The sequence below is a fragment of the Sinohyriopsis cumingii genome, chromosome 16, assembly GCF_028554795.1.
Source record: "Sinohyriopsis cumingii isolate HCF-2022 chromosome 16, ASM2855479v2, whole genome shotgun sequence".
Classification (NCBI taxonomy): domain Eukaryota; kingdom Metazoa; phylum Mollusca; class Bivalvia; order Unionida; family Unionidae; genus Sinohyriopsis; species Sinohyriopsis cumingii.
This window is the reverse complement of record NC_142976.1, coordinates 53,640,695-53,660,975: the sequence shown is the minus strand read 5'-3', so window position 1 is coordinate 53,660,975 and position 20,281 is coordinate 53,640,695. Positions and strand designations below refer to the sequence as shown.

Sequence of the window (20,281 nt, the reverse complement as noted above, 5' to 3'; positions counted from 1 at the left end):
GACAAATGAAATATAAAGACTATTTTGTTTGTTTCTTCAAATTTACTGAACTTTTCCACTATGACACATTTGATTTCAAGTTTTTCTTCCCTCTCTTCGTGCTTTTCAATTTCTTTGATGAATTTTCTTCCTGTAATAATAATAATAAGAATAATGTGTCAATAAAAAATATTTGTCACAACACAAAGCAAAACTTAATACTTAAGATCTTAATTCTGTTGGTTCTTTGTGTGTGTGTGTGTGTGTGTGTTCTACGTGCAATTTAAACTTCATGTACTCAGAGACTAAGTCTTGGACAAGGTACTTGTAAAAGACTATGTATGATTTCAAATGAGCACAGCAGGATTAATTCAAAATGGCATTACATTATTACATTACATTAACTGTTAATGATCAAAATAGATATATAAACCTTAAGTAGTCAGGTTTCTTGAGAATTAAACATACAAATGCCTTTTTTCTTTTCTGTCCCTGGGCTGGTGCTGAAGAAGGATCAGTTTCATTCATGTCCTCAAAATCATAATCAGATTCTGAATTATTTTCATTTTCCTTCTGGTCTGATCCTGCCATCTCCCCAACCTCCATCGGCTCCTCCTCCATTTCATCATCCATAAAGTCTCCTGCTAAAAATACACATGATCGTCATTTACTTTCTCTTTTTACATGCAAGGCCACTTACTTACCAAGTTTATTGAACTCTTCAAGTTCTTCCAAGGATGCAGATATTAAATGATCCCCACTTGTCCAAAGAAGGACTATGAGAGGCATAAAGAAGACGTTATCCACCAAAGAGAGTCTTGGACTTTTTAAAAGAGTGGTTTGTATTGAAAAATATTGGCCTTGCATTTTAAGAATATATTCTTTTTAGCTCTTTTGTTATTAATTTGCATGCCTTTCACCAAGCAAATTCACCTTTTATTACTCAGCCATGATGAATATTTTACTTTTGGTTGTAGAGGTTGTCTTTCTGGGAATTTTGGCAAAATTTTACTTTCCTTCAGTAGGCACTACATAGCAAGAATTGTGCTGACATACCATTAAATCCTATATTAAATCCTATATACATACGTACTTGAAATTCTTGTTATGTGTGTATGACTGGTGCAAAGGGTATTGGAATTAATTCCTAGAAATGTTTCATCTTTTACTGTGGCACTGCTAGACTCGCCCAACAGAAGTAGATGTCAACAAAGAGCTGGTTTTATCAGTCTTTCAGGTTCTTGTAGACTTAACAAAAACAAAATTCCATGACTTTTCTAAAATATTTCCAGGGCCGTTTAAAAAAACCTCATGGACTACATCATCTTTGTATTGTCATTACAAATTATCTTCGTTTTGTAAGACTTTCAAGTGGTAATTGCTCAAAGCAGCACAGCTGGCCATATGAATTTTCAAATCAAACAGAACGTAATCACATGAGATCTACTGCTAGGGGAACCTACTCTTGTTATATGAAATTAAACAGCTTGTCAATCGTAATTGTGTCATTTTTTAAACGAGCTTTTTATTCAGTGCTAGCTGCTCCATGAAAATGAAATTAGCAGTTGTCAATTTTTCAAATTTGATAGTCAAAAATTCTATGACTTTTCCAAAACTATGCAAGGTTTTGTTAATTCTATGACTTTTCAAGGCTCTTGAAATTTATTTTTTCAATTTCAAACCTTTTCCAGAATTAAAGGACCCACAGGAACTCTACTCTTTTTATTAATCTTGGAAACACTAAGCCAAAATAAAGGCAAGGGGATGGGAGTTATGGCACTTACTAACACTGAGTCAATATCAAGGCATGGTGAAAGGAGCGCACTTATTAGCACTGAGCCAACATCATTATTGTGATAAGTATATTTAATGTACATAGTAAGAAAGCTACATACTTCTAAGTATTTAATATCTTCATTTAAAAGTAACATTAATTATTAAAAGGTTCTTGTTATAATAAAAGACTTATTTCAACTGAATATACATTAATAGTTCTTATTTTTGGCAAAAGTGTGATATGCGAGCGGGTATTGTTGTGATGCAGTTTGCAAAATGATTAAAAAACGTCACTGAAATCTTAGTACATACATAATTCTCTTTCCATTTGTTCCATTTTCCCACTGCTGCTGAATAACCTCTTTCTTGGTTAAAACACTGTTTATTCTAGTCTTTTCAACATAAAATTATTTTATTCATCTTTTCTACATAAAATTGTTCAGCAAGCCCCCCTTTCCCCACCTCACCTGTTGTCACAAAGTAGAATAACTGACTTTCTTCTAAAATAATACATCTCCGTTTATGTGATGACATGTTAATGTTTGGTAATGATTTCTTCAGATGTTACTAACTGTACACTATTTAATTATGCAGATGAAACTATTGTCGAACAGACGAAATGCCTTCTGCATAAAGGAAGCAATAAATGTCATGTGAATTTGCAGTCTTTGTCTGGTACCCTGATTAGTTCAAGGTTAATTTCTCTCTGTGTGTGTGCACAAAATCGATTTTTAGCTTATGCTGACCCTGCTCTTGACAATTAATTGTAATCAAAGAGAAGAACTCAACAGTTATGTGAAGCCCCAAACTCTATCATAACATTGTTGAGCCCATTTCCTGTAAACGTTGGCTTTTATAGACAATGATATAATGTTATTCTTAGTGTTACATGTACTTTAGTCAACATTTCTTTCAGTACCGGAAACTTGACAATGGGAGACATGTATCAACGATAAAATCCAAGTTTCCTCTGACCCTTGCCACCCCATTTTTGATATTTGGACATTGATGTTGGGGTGTAGGGTAAGAGTCCACTGCCTATCGAAAAATGGAATTTGCCGACACCATCTGATGTTGACATAGTGTAGCTGCAAGGGGAAAGGAATGTAGTACTTGCTACCACTGAGCCAATATCAAGGTAAGGGGAGAAGAGTGTTGGATCTATGGTGTCAAACTGGATAACACTGAGCCAAAATCAAGGCAACGGGAAAGGAGTGTTGGTTCTATTATGACAAACTAGGTAAAACTGGGCCAATATCAAGGCAAGGAAATGGCAGTGTAGTACTTACTAAAAGGCCACTTATCAAAGGCCAAGCTGGTCCAGACCTTCCAGTCCTAAGTTGGTGTGCCTGACTATGGTTGGAGAGGTTCTGGGCTCAAATCCTGATATCAGCTATGCTATCCTATCCTGTTATACCTATATTTATGATCTACTTCCTTATAATATGATGTACCTACACTGAAAGGCCTTCTAAGTAGTTGTGTATTAAATAAATGAAAGTATTTAAAACCAAAAGTCTGACATAAGCACTTGAGCACCATTCCATCCACCCTCACACACACACAATATATCTGTAATAATATTAAGTTTACCATATCCTATCAATTAAACCGAGTGCTGCAAAGTAATACTCAAACAGATCCGCCAACCCTAACAAGAGCATCTCAGTAAGGCAGTTGATATTTTTTGTTCGAACAGTTTTCAGTGAGGTGTAACAAAATATCATAATTGTAATGTTGAAAAATATTTAGGTACACTGGACAACAAATTTTTACAAAAGTCATGTTACTGAAATAAAATTAGTCAATTCTTATCAATTTTTATGTGCTGAACACGAATATGACAGTCAAATTGCAAAATTGGCTCTAGTTTTTTTGTAATCTGCAAGAAATTAATGTTTACATAACGAAATGCATTCCAATAGTAAAAGGTCAACTGTAATAGCCTACCTATAAAAAATCAAGTCATTGACTACATCTTAGATTTCTTCGCCTGTCTCTTGTACAGCTGTTCGGGAGCATCTCTGAGGAGTGTCCAGCAGTAGTCAGCCAGCATTGTAGTGGACCATTTTCCCTGGTATCTTTGTTCCATTGTTGCGATATCTTGATGAAAACGTTCGCCGTGTTCATCACTAACAATACCACAGTTGCTAGGAAAGAAATCCAAATGGGAATGAAGGAAGTGAATCTTTAGAGACATATTGCAGCCAAGTTTCTTATACTTCATCAACATGTCTTCTACTAGTTCCTTATAGTTTTCTGCCCTAACATTTCCGAGGAAGTTTGTAGAAACTAGGCGAAAAGCATTCCATGCTTGTTTCGCGTCACCTTCCAGCAAGTTGTTGAACCGGTCATCTTTGAAAAGCTCTCGAATCTGAGGACCCACAAAAACTCCCTCTTTAATCTTTGCTTCGCTGAGTCGAGGGAATTTTTCATGCAGGTATCGAAATGCTGGCAAAGTCCGGTCAATGGCTTTCACAAAGTTCTTCATCAAACCTAGTTTGATGTGAAGGGGTGGTAGCAAGATTTTCTGAGCCTCAACCAGAGCTGGGTGTTGGATATTCTTCTCTCCAATGGCTACATTCTGCCTGTGAGTCCATTCCTTCCTCATGTAGTGCATTTCCCTTGCTCGGCTATCCCACTCGCATAAGAAACACATGTATTTTGTATATCCTTGCTGCAGTCCCATTAAAAGGGCAACTACCTTCAAATCACCACAGAGGTGCCAGCTGTACTTGTTATACTCAATGGAATTCAGTAGCTGCCTTAAGTTATCGTATGTCTCTTTCATGTGGACAGCATACGCTACTGGAATAGATGGAAGAATGTTTCCATTGTGCAAAAGCACAGCCTTGAGACTCAGTTTCGAAGAGTCCACAAATAGTCTCCATTCTTGTGGGTCATGAGTGATTTTTAAAGCATTCATGAGGCCCTCAATATCGGAACAGAATATCAGATTACTTTCCTTTCTGAAGAAAGGCTCCAATTGCTGGTGGCGCTTTCGATATGCAGTAATTGTGACATCTTCTTCTAGAAGATTCCATTGTTGGAGTCTTGATCCTAGCAATTCTGCCTTGTTCTTTGATAAGTCCAAATCACGAATCAGGTCATTTAGTTCTTCCTGTGTTATTCTGTGTGGGGTTGATGATGCACCACAGTGAAAATCTGGATCACTGCATGCTGATGGACCAGGAGAAGAACAGGTCGACTCACCTTTGTCTTCGTCAGATGAATCAAGAGAATATTCTGCTGGAGGTTCTGGAATAGGAAGTCCCTCACCATGTGGAACTGGTCTCAATGCAGACGGAATGTTTGGGTAGACTATTCTCGACTTCTTTCGCTTCGTTATTCCGCCGGAAAGAGGAGGAACCAAGCAGAAGTAACAGTCATTTAGGTGGTTGCTTGGCTCTCTCCACACCATTGGGACTGCAAACGGCATTGATGACCTTTTGCAATTCAACCACTGTGAAAGCTGTGTTGTACATGTAGCACAGCATATATGCGGAGCCCAAGGCTTGTCTTGGTCACCAACCTTGCATCCGAAGTAAAGATGATATGCCTTCTTCACTTGAGAATTGATACTTTTCTTCTGGTTGGCAAATGTCACTTCCCCACAAATATAGCAAAAATTGTCCGCGGTATTAACACACTTTCGAGGCATTACTGTTCTTTATTGTACGTAAATGGATAAAATAATAAGTTTTATGTAACAGTAGCTTGAACTGTATCGCACAACGTCTAAAATATTTTAAATGCTGAACCTATCTGATTGGGCTTTATATAGTACACTGCTTACGTCAGCTTCAGCAGCCGCCTGGCATTAGTATAATAGGCCTACACATGTATAGTACACTGCTGACGTCAACTTACTTCAGCAGCCGCATGGCATTAGTATTGCATTGCATCAGAAAATGATGCAATCAACTGTGGATGATGTGAGCATGATGGTATTATGCAATGTTACATCATTATTCCGGATGTTGCTGCAATCCTACTGGAGAAATTTACACAGTGAAACATAGAAAATGAGGTATATGAATATCTTCAAAACGAGAGCCAATACAAATTTTTCACGGTTATATTCGTGTTCGGCACACCAAAATACTACAGATTAGGGCCTTTTCAAGTCAGTAATGATTTCACTGTTGACCAGTGTAATGGGCAAGAATTACAGTTCCAAACCACACTATACAAAGTCCTCATTATTATTATTATTATATACTTCCGTTCCAAACACTATGCAGCTCATGGATTTTTGCTGTATTTTTTCTGTTTAACATGGCAGCTATCATATCTCCCACCACCAGACATACTCATATCAACATGTCATGTTTGCTAAATGTCTCCCTTCCTGCTTTTATTCATAAGAATCTGTATATTCTTCTGCACTGATTATTACCACCTTTTAACAGGCTTATTTTCCTTTTCTTCTTTAACATGTATTGCTTGCTAGATACTATTTTTTTAATTGCTATAATCAACATTTTCATCATGCATATGCTTTGCATGAAAAAATATTTGCAGATTAAAGCATCTGAGGTACTGCTATAAAGTTAGTCTGGTTCCCTGACTAACTCTACTAAATCTAATATGAAACCCAGAGCCAAATCAAACACAGATGAGCCAATTATCCCGATTTTACTGCCACAATCATATCTCCGTAATTTTATTTTGTATTCCACAAGTTCATATTTTCAGGGTAATTTTTGTAAGACTTATGCAAAAATCAAGAGTTGGCAGGTCTATTAAATGCTAGAACAACACTATGTAACATCACTAACACGTGTTGACCATGACAAAAATCTAATCTAAATGTCTATAGCATACCATACAAGCCTGACAGCAGGACTAACAGTAGTTTTTGAAGCAATTCACAAAATATGTATTTGGCTATTTCTAGCATGAATGCTCCTCTTATTCAATGCCTTTCCCTCCCCTAATAAGTCAGAATGAAATGGATCACAGTTCTTTGTGCATTCCTTCAAATCTATTAAGATATCTCAACTGTTATTCAGATAGAGCATAAAACCATTGCTCTATTTTATTTTTATCAACTTATGGGATTTGCCATGCAACAGCCTTACTCATAATCATACAGATGCTTGATCTTAGTGCAGTATTATTTTTCAAGCACTTGAGCTGAAGGGCATAATAAATGCACTGAACTTTGGTATGCATCATCTTACAGAAAACGACCACCCATAAAATCTTTTTATGAAATATTTTATAAAAATTCAGGTAAAATCATAGCAGTAAACAGTTCTGACAATCATCCACAGAAATTAGGAAAGTGAATTTTCAACCTTTATACTTACTTGGATACAAGTCACTTAGGCTATCTACATCACTTTCATCCCCTGACCCCTCCATGTCCATATCTGTTGTAATTTCTGATCGTGAGCTTTGATGTGCTCCTGGTCCATCCCTCCGTCTCTGCCTGTGATATGGCTTGAACTCCTGGCCTGTTCTCTTGCACTCCTCCCCTGGAAAAGATTGATAACATATTCAAAAATGTTCGTAATTGGCAAAAGAGAACCAGACTGCTTTTTTATAAAATTTCTCAACTTCAGTAACTTTAGGCTCAGTGCTTGACAATTACAGTGGTATTTCAACAATTTATTTTGGCTGCCGATCTGTTTTATTTTATGAGCACCAGCCCATCAGTCCTTTAACATTTACCAGCTGTTCCTATAAACTGAATAAAATGCACTTCCTATTACTTAAAACATTGAGTCATACAACTGATGTAAGTTGACTGTAGCAAGAGACTGGTATCATAACACAATACTGGGAATTTGCACATTTAGCATGCAATATGGACAGCACCAGCTATAGCTTGATATTTGTCAGTCAACTGTTCATCGTTCCTCAACTTACTTTAAAATCATTTATTTATGGGTTTACTGAATTTCACATTTCAGACTTAGTTTTTGGACCAATACTTGTGCGAATGTGACCAGTTTTGTCCTATTCATCATGCAGTGGTGAGTCAGAAGCCAAAAGGTTATGCCATGGATTACAATGGTGAGTCTGAAGCCAAATGGTTGCATCATTGATTACAATGGTGAGTCAGAAGCCAAATGGTTACGCCATGGATTATATCCTCAAAATTTGTATCTCTCTGGGACAACTGTTATTAGGTCAAATGTAAGGCCTGCATATAAATGTTAGGCTCAAAATATTTAATTGTTTCAAGATACAGGTTTAATGCAATTATCTTATCTTGGTTTACAAATGATTATCATAAAAAACTGAAGTTGGTACTTTACCCACAGTAGTTACATTTCATAAAAGCATGACTGGACCATAGTTTCATAAAGAAATCCTAAACTTTAAGTCCATTTCACTGGTCAAACTTAAGCCATACTTTAAATTTTATCCAACAAGGTTGGTTCATTAACTGTCTTGCTGGATTCGGTGGTGAATGATATCATAATCACTTAATCAATGTAACTATTTTTCTTGGATGTAAAAATGTTAGTCCTCTCAACAAATACAGTATCATGTATATTAATCCTCTCACCAAATAAAATTATCAAGTATATTTGTCCTCTCAACAAATAAAATTATCAAGCATATTAGTCTTTTCAACAAATACAGTATCATGTATATTAGTCCTCTCACCAAAAAAAATTATCATGTACATTAGTCCTCTCACCAAATAAAATTATCAAGTATATTAATCCTCACAACAAATAAAATTATCAAGCATATTAGTTCTCTCAACAAGTACAATTACTGACTATATTAGTCCTTTCAACAAATACAGTTATCAAGTATATTAGTACTCACAATACAATTATCAAGTAGTATATTAATCCTCACAACAAATAAAATTATCAAGTATATTAGTCCTCACAAAAAATACAGTTATCAAGTACATTAGTCCTCTCAACAAATACAATGATCAAGTTCCATGACTATACATGCTACAGTCAGAAAAATGGACCTACTGTCTATCCTCACTAACAATTCAAGTCAAACTATAAAATAATGTGCCAGCTGATCAGGGTCAATGTTGTTTGTTCTACTAATTACTCGTGACAAACTGCAAAGACCCAGAACTGCCAGTGCATTATGTGATGGTAGATCTGGGTTTGTGCAGTTTGCAGTAGGACCTGTAAACAATTACAGATGGTAAACACAAAAACTGAATACTGATATGAACAACACTTATAAAAAGTGGCATTGTTACTGGCAAGTTTAAAAAGTGGCATTGTTACTGGCAAGTTTTAAAAAGCACTTTCTTGGCTAAATCATGGCAAGGAAAATGGGAGATAACTGCCTTTCCCAAAGATATACTTACAGTGGCAGCTGATTTAGGCTGGTCTGGGTGGGTAAACATATTATATACATATGCTTTGCAGGCTATGCAAAAGCTAGTGACTTCTTTCTTGGCTAACAATCTTCACAGAAATCATTTATTCTTGCAGTTACAAAAACAGAAGAAGAAAAAAAAAATACTTGAACATGAAGGGAGTGAAGCTCTACTGACACAAAGCATTTCCATAAACCCAACATAAGACTGCTCTTCTACTGACACAAAGCATTTCCATAAATCTAACATAAGACTGCTCTTCTACTGACACAAAGCATTTCCATAAATCCAACATAAGACTGCTCTTCTACTGACACAAAGCATTTCCATAAATCCAACATAAGACTGCTCTTCTACTGACACAAAGCATTTCCATAAATCTAACATAAGACTGCTCTTCTACTGACACAAATCATTTCCATAAATCCAACATAAGACTGCTCTTCTACTGACACAAAGCATTTCCATAAATCTAACATAAGACTGCTCTTCTACTGACACAAAGCATTTCCATAAATCCAACATAAGACTGCTCTTCTACTGACACAAAGCATTTCCATAAACCCAACATAAGACTGTTCTTCTACTGACACAAAGCATTTCCATAAACCCAACATACGACTGCTCTTCTATTGACACAAAGCATTTCCATAAATCTAACAAGACTGCTCTTCTACTGACACAAAGCATTTCCATAAATCTAACATAAGACTGCTCTTCTACTGACACAAAGTATTTCCATAAACCCAACATAAGACTGCTCTTCTACTGACACAAAGCATTTCCATAAATCCAACACAAGACTGCTCTTCTACTGACGCAAAGCATTTCCATATATCCAACATAAGACTGCTCTTCTATTGACACAAAGCATTTCCATAAATCCAACATAAGACTGCTCTTCTATTGAAACAAAGCATTTCCATAAATCCAACATAAGACTGCTCCTTCTTTTTAACTTCTGAGCAGTGAAATCATCTCTAGTATTCTTGAGCAGTAGCAAGATTTGTAAGATAGCTGCAATGGTGGTTATACTGGATGCATAAAAAGTATCATTGCTGCTTGTTTTTAAACAGCACTTGAACCACTTTCTTGGCTAAACCACGGAAAGGAGATGGGAGCTAATGCCTTTCCCAAAGACATATAGACAGCTGATTTAGGCTGATCTGGAAATGTTAACGAAATACAAAGATTCATTCACAACAAGAGTTGGAAAGACATGAATGAAGTAAAGCTAATCTAATTATCATTATTTATCTGAAGTTTTCTCATTTTTCAATCAATTAATACTAAATATTTCATTGTATGAGATGTTAGATATTTTAATAAATGACTCATAATAACAACTAAGATATCTATGAAATGTGGATTTAAGTTTAAGGTAGAAATGAATTTGTAAAATCTGTTTCCATTTTAGCGAATCAATGAAATCCTGTCACCTTATCCAAGTCATAACCTACTGGGGATTTTTCCAGAAATAAAAGTACTGAGTATTTTAAGATTTTTTAAGTAGAACAAGCAGCAAGCAATTTCTTTTCATTGGGGATCAAATTATGTGTGAAAATACTTTTCACAAAAAAAAATAAAAAGTGCCTTACAAGTGTATACACCCTCCCCCATCTTATTTTCTTGGACAATATCTGGACCACGTTTTCTGAGTACAATTGGGGTGAACAAGTTTTACTCACATTTTGCAAGTGCTTTTCTAAATCTGTGTCCATTTATATGCCTCTGAATATGGTCAGGCTGTCTGTTGATGTGCCGTAGAGTCAAAAGGCAGAAAAGCTGATGTCTATTAAAAATAGCATATTACATTTATAATAGTGAATATGTCTGGTTTTTGTTAAACTTTGACAATCAAAATAAAAGTAAACTAACTAAACAAATTCAGCTAAAAAAGAAAACATGTTTGTACTTTGTATGTTATTATTCTTATTCTACAGATCATGTTTGAAATTTGCATGCTACTGTTATCCTACAGATCATGTTTGAACTTTGTATGCTACTGTTATCCTACAGATCAAGTTTGAACTTTACACAATACGGTTATCCTACAGATCATGTTTGAACTTTGTATGCTACTGTTGTCCTACAGATCATATTTGAACTTTGTATGCTACTGTTGTCCTACAGATCATATTTGAACTTTGTATGCTACTGTTGTCCTACAGATCATGTTTGAACTTTGTATGCTACTGTTGTCCTACAGATCATATTTGAACTTTGTATGCTACTGTTGTCCTACAGATCATGTTTGAACTTTGCATGCTACTGTTATCCTACAGATCAAGTTTGAACTTTACACGATACGGTTATCCTACAGATCATGTTTGAACTTTGCACGCTACAATTATCCTAGAGATCAAGTTTGAACTTTGCAGGGTATTATTATCACACATATCAGCTTTTATGGTTTTAAGATAAACATTACAGAAGACAGTTTAAATTTATGATGGCTTCAATAAAGCACACTTAAACTATTATTATAATATAACAAATTATTAGCTTCTTTTGAGTAATCTTAACACCTGAATATGTCAACACAAGACAACAAAAGCAACTAAGAAATCACTAAGTTGGCAGATATATTGCTTAACTAAAATTCCCACCAATTTTAAAGCTGTCAATAACTGCCATACTTGATGGGTCATGATGTTAACAAGAGTACATTGACAGACACATGATATGACTGTCCCTGGGGCCCCGAGTGACCGAGTGGTCTAAAGCGCTCTCTGTTACGGATCATTACCATCTCACCTCTGCCTGCGTGGGTTCAAGTCTCGGATTCGACTAATGTGGGTATGTAAAAAAGCTTGCCAGTTGCTTCTCATGGGTCGGTGGTTCTTTACAGGGTTTTTCCCAGGTTCTTCCTCCACCATTAATACTGGCCGCCATGTATAGTCTATCATGTGCTGAAAAATGGCGTTAAACCTTACAACAACAATACGACTGTCCCATGTTTAATAACTCTCTATCTTGGCCAACATATGAATATCTTTCTTCCTGCTCTGCTTTGTCCTCATATGATTACCACTATAGCTGTAAAATCAACCAATTGTTGACCTACCTGCTCCTTATCTGTGTATATATAGTGTTATGTGCTTAGAATCCCTTTCACTGTGTATGTATAGTGTTATGTGCTTAGAATCCCTTTCACTGTGTATGTATAGTGTTATGTGCTTAGAATCCCTTTCACTGTGTATGTATAGTGTTATGTGCTTAGAATCCCTTTCACTGTGCATGTATAGTGTTATCTGCTTAGAATCCCTTTCACTGTGTATGTAAAGTGTTATGTGCTTAGAATCCCTTTCACTGTGTATGTATAGTGTTATGTGCTTCAATCCCTTTCACTGTGTATGTATAGTGTTATGTGCTTAGAATCCCTTTCACTGTGCATGTATAGTGTTATCTGCTTAGAATCCCTTTCACTGTGCATGTATAGTATTCTGTGCTTAGAATCCCTTTCACTGTGTATGTACAGTGTTATTTGCTTAGAATCCCTTTCACTGTGTATGTATAGTGTCATGTGATTAGAATCCCTTTCACTATGTACAGTGTTATGTGCTTCAAATCCTTTCCACTGTGTATGTATAGCATTCTGTGCTTAGAATCCCTTTTACTGTGTATGTATAGCATTATGTGCTTAGAATCCCTTTCACTGTGTATGTACAGTGTTATGTGCTTAGAATCCCTTTCACTGTGTATGTAAAGTGTTATGTGCTTAGAATCCCTTTCACTGTCTGCCGTCCAAAAGGGTATAGCTAGATTAGCCAGCCTATCAACAAGTTGGAAAACTGTTCTTTATTTTATTTTTATAGAATTTTCCAGTTCACAAGGATATCTCAGCATCAAAATTCATGTGATCTAGTAGCTTCGTGAGTCAAAAGCAAAGTTCAAACATCAGTTTCCAGACCTGCCAACCCGGATGAGACCATCTCAGTAAGGCAATAGATTTTTTCCGTAAGTCTGACCAGTTTTCAGTAAGGGGTAACAAAATATCATAAACTGCTATTGTAAAACTGGAAAACATCTTTAAAAGTTCAGTATTTGAAACATGCAGTGACAGTAAACATTATATTCAACTGAAATGTTGTAAAGTACACACTGACCACATTTACCATTAGTACAGTTTCACAAACTTCAGTTTCAAACCCTATGCAGCTCAATGGCTTGTTGCTATTTCTCAACTTGACATAAGTTGTGGATTTCTTTTCATTTCACATATGACAATCATATCTCCCACCATGAGACATACTCAAATTGACACGTGATGTCCAATAAACATAACTGTGTCTCTTCCAGCTTTTATTCATAAGAATCTGAAGATTCCTTTTTTATTTTTCATTGCTGATTATTAACACGTTTTATGAGGCTTAATTTCCATTTTGTCTTCAACATGCATTGGTGGCAGGGGACAGTTCACATATTGGCTCCTGGCAAATTTCTTAACTTAAGGGTATGGTGTAACTTTTTGAGCTATTATTGCGTAATAATTAAAGATATGGACACATTTGTGAATTTGGTCTTTCTGGCTTGTATTGTTCTTGAAACTGATGTTAGGCATGTACACCCCATATAGTCACTGTGCAATATGTAGCCAATGAAATACCAATAGTCGGGTAGGCATGTACACCCCATATAGTCACTGCGCAATATGTAGCCAATGAAATACCAATAGTCGGGTAGGCATGTACACCCCATATAGTCACTGCGCAATATGTAGCCAATGAGATACCAATAGTCGGGTAGGCATGTACACCCCATATAGTCACTGCGCAATATGTAGCCAGTGAAATACCAATAGTCGGCTAGGAAGCAGAGCTAGCTACTTATAGCAGTAGACACATTGGTTCAAGGCAAATAGAATTTCTCAAAAACTGATTGGATGATAGCTATTTTGAATAGCATTAAGTACATAAAGTTTTTTTTTCAAATTATCATCCAGGAAAAGGGGCTTTTGTTTGCATTGTGAGCACCATGTTTTCTCAAAAAATGGCCTTCGGACATGAAAAATGCATGTATAAATTTAGGGGTTGGGTGCATCAACTTTTTATTCTATGAATTTCCATTGGCTTGTCAGATCAAGTGAATGACATTCTTATGTGTTCCTTTATTACACCTATCCAAAAATATGGACCTTTTTGATCTCACTTGTGTATTTTATTTTTTATGAATTTTTATATTAGGCAGGTGTATGCAACATTAAATTTGTGCATAAAAACTCTTCCTGCCACCACTGCACATTGAATGCCATTTTTAAAAATCTCTATAATCAACAGTTTGATCATGCAAATGCTTCACATGAAAAAATATGTGCAGTTTAAAGCATCTGAGGTACCACTGTAAAGGTAGTCTGGTTCCCTGACAAATTCCACTAATTTTAATATGAAACCTGGATCCAAATCAAACATGGATGAACCAAATATCATGATTTTTTGTCAACAATAATTTTTTCTGTAGTTTTTGCCTTTATTCCTTAAGTCCATATTTTAAGGGTAATTTTCATAAGACTTATGGCAAAATCAAAATGGTTGGCAGGTCTGAGTTTCAGACATAAAAGGTTTATTCTTCCTATAATTTCTGTAATGTTACATAACTTGCATCCCATTTTGGTGTTGTGTTGTAACTATCTTTAATGTAACAGTCAAGATTTCTATAACTCTGCATCTAATTTTAGTTTCTTCTTTGGTGGTTCATCTGACCTGGCATATGACATCATCTTAGAACTTTCATTCTTTGGTGGTTCATCTGACCTGGCATATGACATCATCTTAGAACTTTCATTCTTCGTTTTCTTCATTCTACCATTTACACATTCACACAAGCACTGACTTGAAGTTGAAAATAATTAGAAATGTTCTCTCCATTCATTGCCTAGAATCTAAATCTGGAAATGGACCAAAGTTCATGCACCCACAAAAAAAAGAAAGGGTATCAATTGTAGTACCGGTACTTCATTAATAATAATTAGTGGGACTTTTTATGTATTTGTTATTAGCCTTGATCTAGATACTTTAAAATGGACAGAGGTATTTGGATCAAATAAGTATCCTTACCATTTAATTTGTTTTCAGATTCTTATTTATTCTGCTTATTTAAACAGTTAAATAAAAATTGTATACTGTGCAAAGTGCATTTTCATATGCATGACCTTTAAATAATTTGTGGAAATTCTCACATATCAATGCTTTCCTATCAATTCTCACATATCAATTCTCACATAACAATGCTTTCCTACTGCACAAATTCATCAAATTATTGTGTGATTGGCTCAAGCAGCATATCTGAAGTAGGGTTTCTTGTGACATTTTTTATCATGGAGTCTCAATGACCTTGACTTTTGCTCACGGTACATAGACCTGATCTAAACATAATGTGCAGACACCATTTTGTTTTTTTTATCAGACTCACCATGATCATGATTCTGACCCCAGAAACTGTAGGTTCCTTTATTACCTTAAATGCTTCCCATCCAAAATTTTGTCAAGGAACTTCATCGAGGTTCAAAATTTATGTTTACTTAATATAAAATGACCTTGACCTTCTGACCCAAAATCAATAGTACTCTTCCATACCTTAAGTGCAAGCCCTCCATGAACTTCTATTAAAGCCATATAGTTATTATGCAAAATCAATAGTACTCTTCCATACCTTAAGTGCAAGCCCTCCATGAACTTCTATTAAAGCCATAAAGTTATTATGCAAAATCATTTTTTCTGACAAGTGACCCTGACCAAAGTGCTACTGACAGAGTTTGGTAGCTGTAGACGATGAACAAACATGAGTCATTATGCAGAAATTAAATTCATAACAGACAAACAACCTAACATAATACATTCTGTCTCATAGCTGACATAAAAAAGGCAGGCATTTTCATTTTTCCCGTCTAAAACAAGTCCAAAATAAGTTGAACTCGTTTCCATGTAATTGCAAATTTGTATTTCACATTCATCATATTTTACAAAAGATGCACTGTCTAAGTATTACAGTATATTATTTACATGTCTATCAGACCGCTCTGGTGGCCAAGTGGTTAGAGCATCCACTTCAGATGCGGGAGGTCATGGGTTCAAACCCTGGCCGAGTCATACCAAAGACCTATAAAAATGGTACTAACAGCTGCCTCGCTTGGTGCTCACCATTAAGAGGTTAGTATTAGGACTGGTCAGCCTGGTGTCAGGATAATGTGACTGGGTGGGACATATGCTACATTCCTGCGGCATGATGCCCCAGTGCTAGACATCACTATGAACTGCCACAATGCAGACACTGTAGCGATATGACCGAAAACTTGTAAAATCTACGTTAAAAATCTACATCTTACATACACCACTATTTTTCATTACCACTACATGAATTAAAACTCTGCTGTTGACTTGTTAATCTCTAATCCCCATTTACTGGATTAATGTGAGAAAAATGTAATTTTTTGCCAATACCAGTTGGTATTTTCCTCATTTACTTATACCAGTGACACATAGACATTAGAGCCAATTTACTCTCTATTCTGAATGAAATAACTTACTCTCTTCCCTTTTTGTTGCTCTGCACGATGTGTGGTTTCAATCCATCATATTCAAACTGGTGGCTGGCACACAGCTTTTTGTATTTCTTTCCTTGCAAATATGAGTTGACAATATCCAAACTGCATGGCATTTCATGTCCAGATAGACTGCATCTTATCTGCAAGAATTAAATATTAAATATTAAATTATTCAATACAATAATGTAAATGTCTTGTTCAATCATACTGGGAATTGCAGAAATGTTTTCTTAAGATCAGATACATTCAAACCGTCATGTTTATATAACAGTTACTCTTACCTACCTCATGAAATTTCCACAATAAATGCAATGTATTAAATGCTCATCTGCCAGGTGTTTCCTTTCTATTATCAAATGCCAAGTGTCTCCATTCATAGACAAGTGCCAGGTGTTTCCTAAGCAAACACTACTTTCTACAGCTTAAGGTATTCACTTGATCATTTTGATCATGGAAATAAAATGCTGTTTTCACAAGTAAGGCATTATTTAGGTAAAGACATTTCATGTGAATTGATGTGTAAACATTCCTTACTTAAATTCACCATTCATAAATCAATCTGTCACTAACTTTATCAGTTTATGTCTCAACTATTATTTTAAACATCTGAATAAAACCACATTATTATTTAAAAATTTGTTGCTTGGGTAAATACTCAAATTAAATTGCCATTCTTATAGCCAACTAAATGCATTCATCAAATATGATTAATAGAAAACAAATTTAACCAACAATTTGCTTTACTTCATTAAATATGTCCTATTCAACAATTTCCATCCAATTTCCACATGATAATAGCTTGGTGAACAAGGTCATGGTAAGCTCTTACTTTTATAACATGAAATTCAGTTTTCTTACACTGCTCATTTCCGTTGGATAAGTGAACAGTAATTATTGTAAGTACAAAAAACGTGCAGAAATAACAGCTATGGCATTATAATGTTTTGGAAAAAATCTGCAGAAATTCACACATACAAAACTTTATTTGGGTCCAAGAAATTCATAATCGCTAATGTGAACAAGAAAACTGTCTTGAGGTTAAGATTATCAAAGGAGGCTTTAACCAAAGGTTTCATAGTTTTTTTTAACTTAGAATGCAGAAAACACAAGAGAGATCCCATTTAGACATTTGAGAGTGAGACATTGGTCTCTGCAATTTGAAATACCTGATCAGGTCTGCTATCCTATGAATCCATCCTGATGGAAGAACCTTTAGAAAATTTGAGTGTGTTGGAAAGGGCTGCTCAATAGACCTTAATAGTAGAAACTGAGCATTGTTTCTCTTTAAAGAAAAAGAGTGAGATGTTTTCTACAACACCAATCACAAAAGGCTCTTCATTAGGCATCAAAAGGCAACTCTCCTGGAATGACTGATGCATCTGACAAACTGGCTTATAGACTTTTCTTTGCAGAGAGGTCATCTGAGATAATCCAAGCATGAAGGTGGACAGATGTGCATGAGTGAATGCCTGTGTTGTGTAATGATGTCAACTATTCCACAAATGATGTTCCAAAACTAAACTTATTATTAATTTCATACAAACTGGTGTGCCAGATGATTTTTTAAAATAGTTTTTATTAACGCTTGTATGGTTTAGACATTATACAGTCGCAAAATGAACATGCAAAGCATAGATTTTCGTCCACTACAAATAGGCTCAAGTTGTCGATGCTGTAAATATCTGAACTGACAAACGGTCATTGGTTTTAAAATATGTTCAACTTTATATTCATTATGCTATTGCATTTGTTTCAATTTTGTAATGGGACACTGTCTGATGACACTGTCAGACAAATGCAAAGTTTCGGTATGATTTTTTTTTTACTGTGACAAGTGTAGCAAAGTAACTACATGCACACTTAAAGTGGGTTCTTAATTTCCCAATGCACTGTTAACATTTGACAGGATCAATAATGTTTTAAAAATACAAAACAAAAAATAGTCTGAAAGTGATAAATTATTCTGCAGGTATATGATATTGAAACATTAGTTCTAAGTGAAAGATGGCTGTATTCCCTGGTCAATTCCACAAGGAGCTAAATATAACATCACATGATTTAAAACATGAAACCAACTTGAATCCTATTTAAAAAAATTAGGTCTTTCAACATTGTTTCAATGAAAATTATGAATAAACATTGCATATTTTGTTTTTTCGAAGTTGTTTTACAGACATATAAACTTTTGCTAACATGATATATTTGTATTAAGTTAAATGTCATAAAAGTTGTGAAATGTTTATATGCTTTTCATTTATAAATGAAAATACTGAAGCAACAGATTTAATGAGAGCAATGAATTTAGCACGAAAAACGCAACCATAATATCAAATAATAATATCTCAACAAAAAAGAAAGTTATAACATTTTACTTCAGTTTGATAAGTGCCACATAATCTTAATATATTTATATATATATATATATATAGCCTGTGCTGAAAAATGGTGTTAAACCCTACAAAAACAGCGAATTCAAATGTATGTCAACAGAACATGAAAATGAGTCCATTTGCTAGTGTCATCTTTTCATTAAGCCAAGATAAAGACAGCACAGTAAGGATATTAATCACACATAAATTAGTGGAAGAGTGTTGATATATAATGTGTGAGATATTCTTGTAACTTTGACTACTCGTTCCGATGTCAATTGACATTAGAACAGGCTTTAAAGGGCCGTTATTGGGATAGTAAGACATAGCACTAAAACAAAACCAACATGTGCTATGTCCTTCATTGTAGGACTAGGGTTGTTATTTACTATAAAACGGTTTTTATTTTGAGAGGGGATGAGATCATATTTTATTACTACGGGCGTGAAGGGATCAGATGATACGTATGATGATATATTTATAGTTCATTACTGTCTACTGTGCGTCAAAAAGATCTAACAAATATAAATGGTTCTTCCGATTATACCCCTATTGACGTAAATACACGAAATTAGGTGACCCAGTCATGTTGGAAAAAATAATTCTCTCTGGAAATGAGCATAGAACTCTATGTAAATTAAAAGGTTACAAGTTCTTTCTTCATTTTGAACACTGCTTAACCTTTTTCTTGACACTGTCAAACTGTAAGTTGGGATTCTTCTGTAAAACGTTTTGCAATTCTAGCTCTATGTAGTCAGATTCTTCTGCCATTTTTTTTCTTCGACCGGTTATGTCGAATGAGATAAATTATTTGGAAGTAGAAATAGCATTAGAAAACCAGACAGAACGTGGTTTATCTAAAATTGATTTCAAAACCTTTACTGACATTAAAACACGTCACAAATCAAGAATCTTATTTGTCTGCCGTTTACATACAGAAAATGTAAAGTTAATAGTGTGTGATAATACAGCGATAGGGAAATGAATTCAAATATATGTATTTCTATCTGCTGTTAAAAGTAATTAAATACAAATTCACGCTGTACTTCATTTGATCTAAACTTCGCAAATTTCAAATTAACGTATTAAAAAACACCAATGAAATATCAATTTACGGGTTTTCTTGTGAAAGTCAGTCATATTTTTAAACTTATTATAATATATAAATAATATTGTTTAGATGAAAAAATGAAAGTAAAATTGATTAGTGTTATTTAGGCAATGGGACATTTTCCTTCATCTGCGATTTTATTAAAGTCATATGGACAACATTCTTTTGCATACCAGTGCCCAACA

The 20,281-nt window shown here is 34.9% G+C and overlaps 1 protein-coding gene across 4 annotated transcripts; it reads right to left on the bottom strand.

Annotated features, from left to right (window-relative positions):
- Window positions 1–22: 22 nt before the first annotated feature.
- Window positions 23–19,782, bottom strand: LOC149780430 (surfeit locus protein 2-like). Of its 4 annotated transcripts, none has more exons than XM_089937368.1 (6): window positions 19,667–19,782; window positions 16,599–16,756; window positions 10,762–10,865; window positions 7,071–7,238; window positions 413–623; window positions 23–130 (listed from the first exon to the last, which is right to left on the bottom strand). In XM_089937368.1, the coding sequence occupies exons 1-6, from the start codon at window positions 19,754–19,756 to the stop codon at window positions 106–108; spliced, it is 756 nt and encodes a 251-aa protein (XP_089793494.1). In that variant the 5' UTR covers window positions 19,757–19,782; the 3' UTR covers window positions 23–105. The 4 variants fall into 4 exon arrangements, with proteins under 4 accessions (XP_089793494.1, XP_089793491.1, XP_089793493.1 ...); XM_089937365.1 differs by having other exon boundaries at window positions 448–623; XM_089937367.1 differs by having other exon boundaries at window positions 454–623.
- Between the last annotated feature and the right edge of the window lie 499 nt (window positions 19,783–20,281).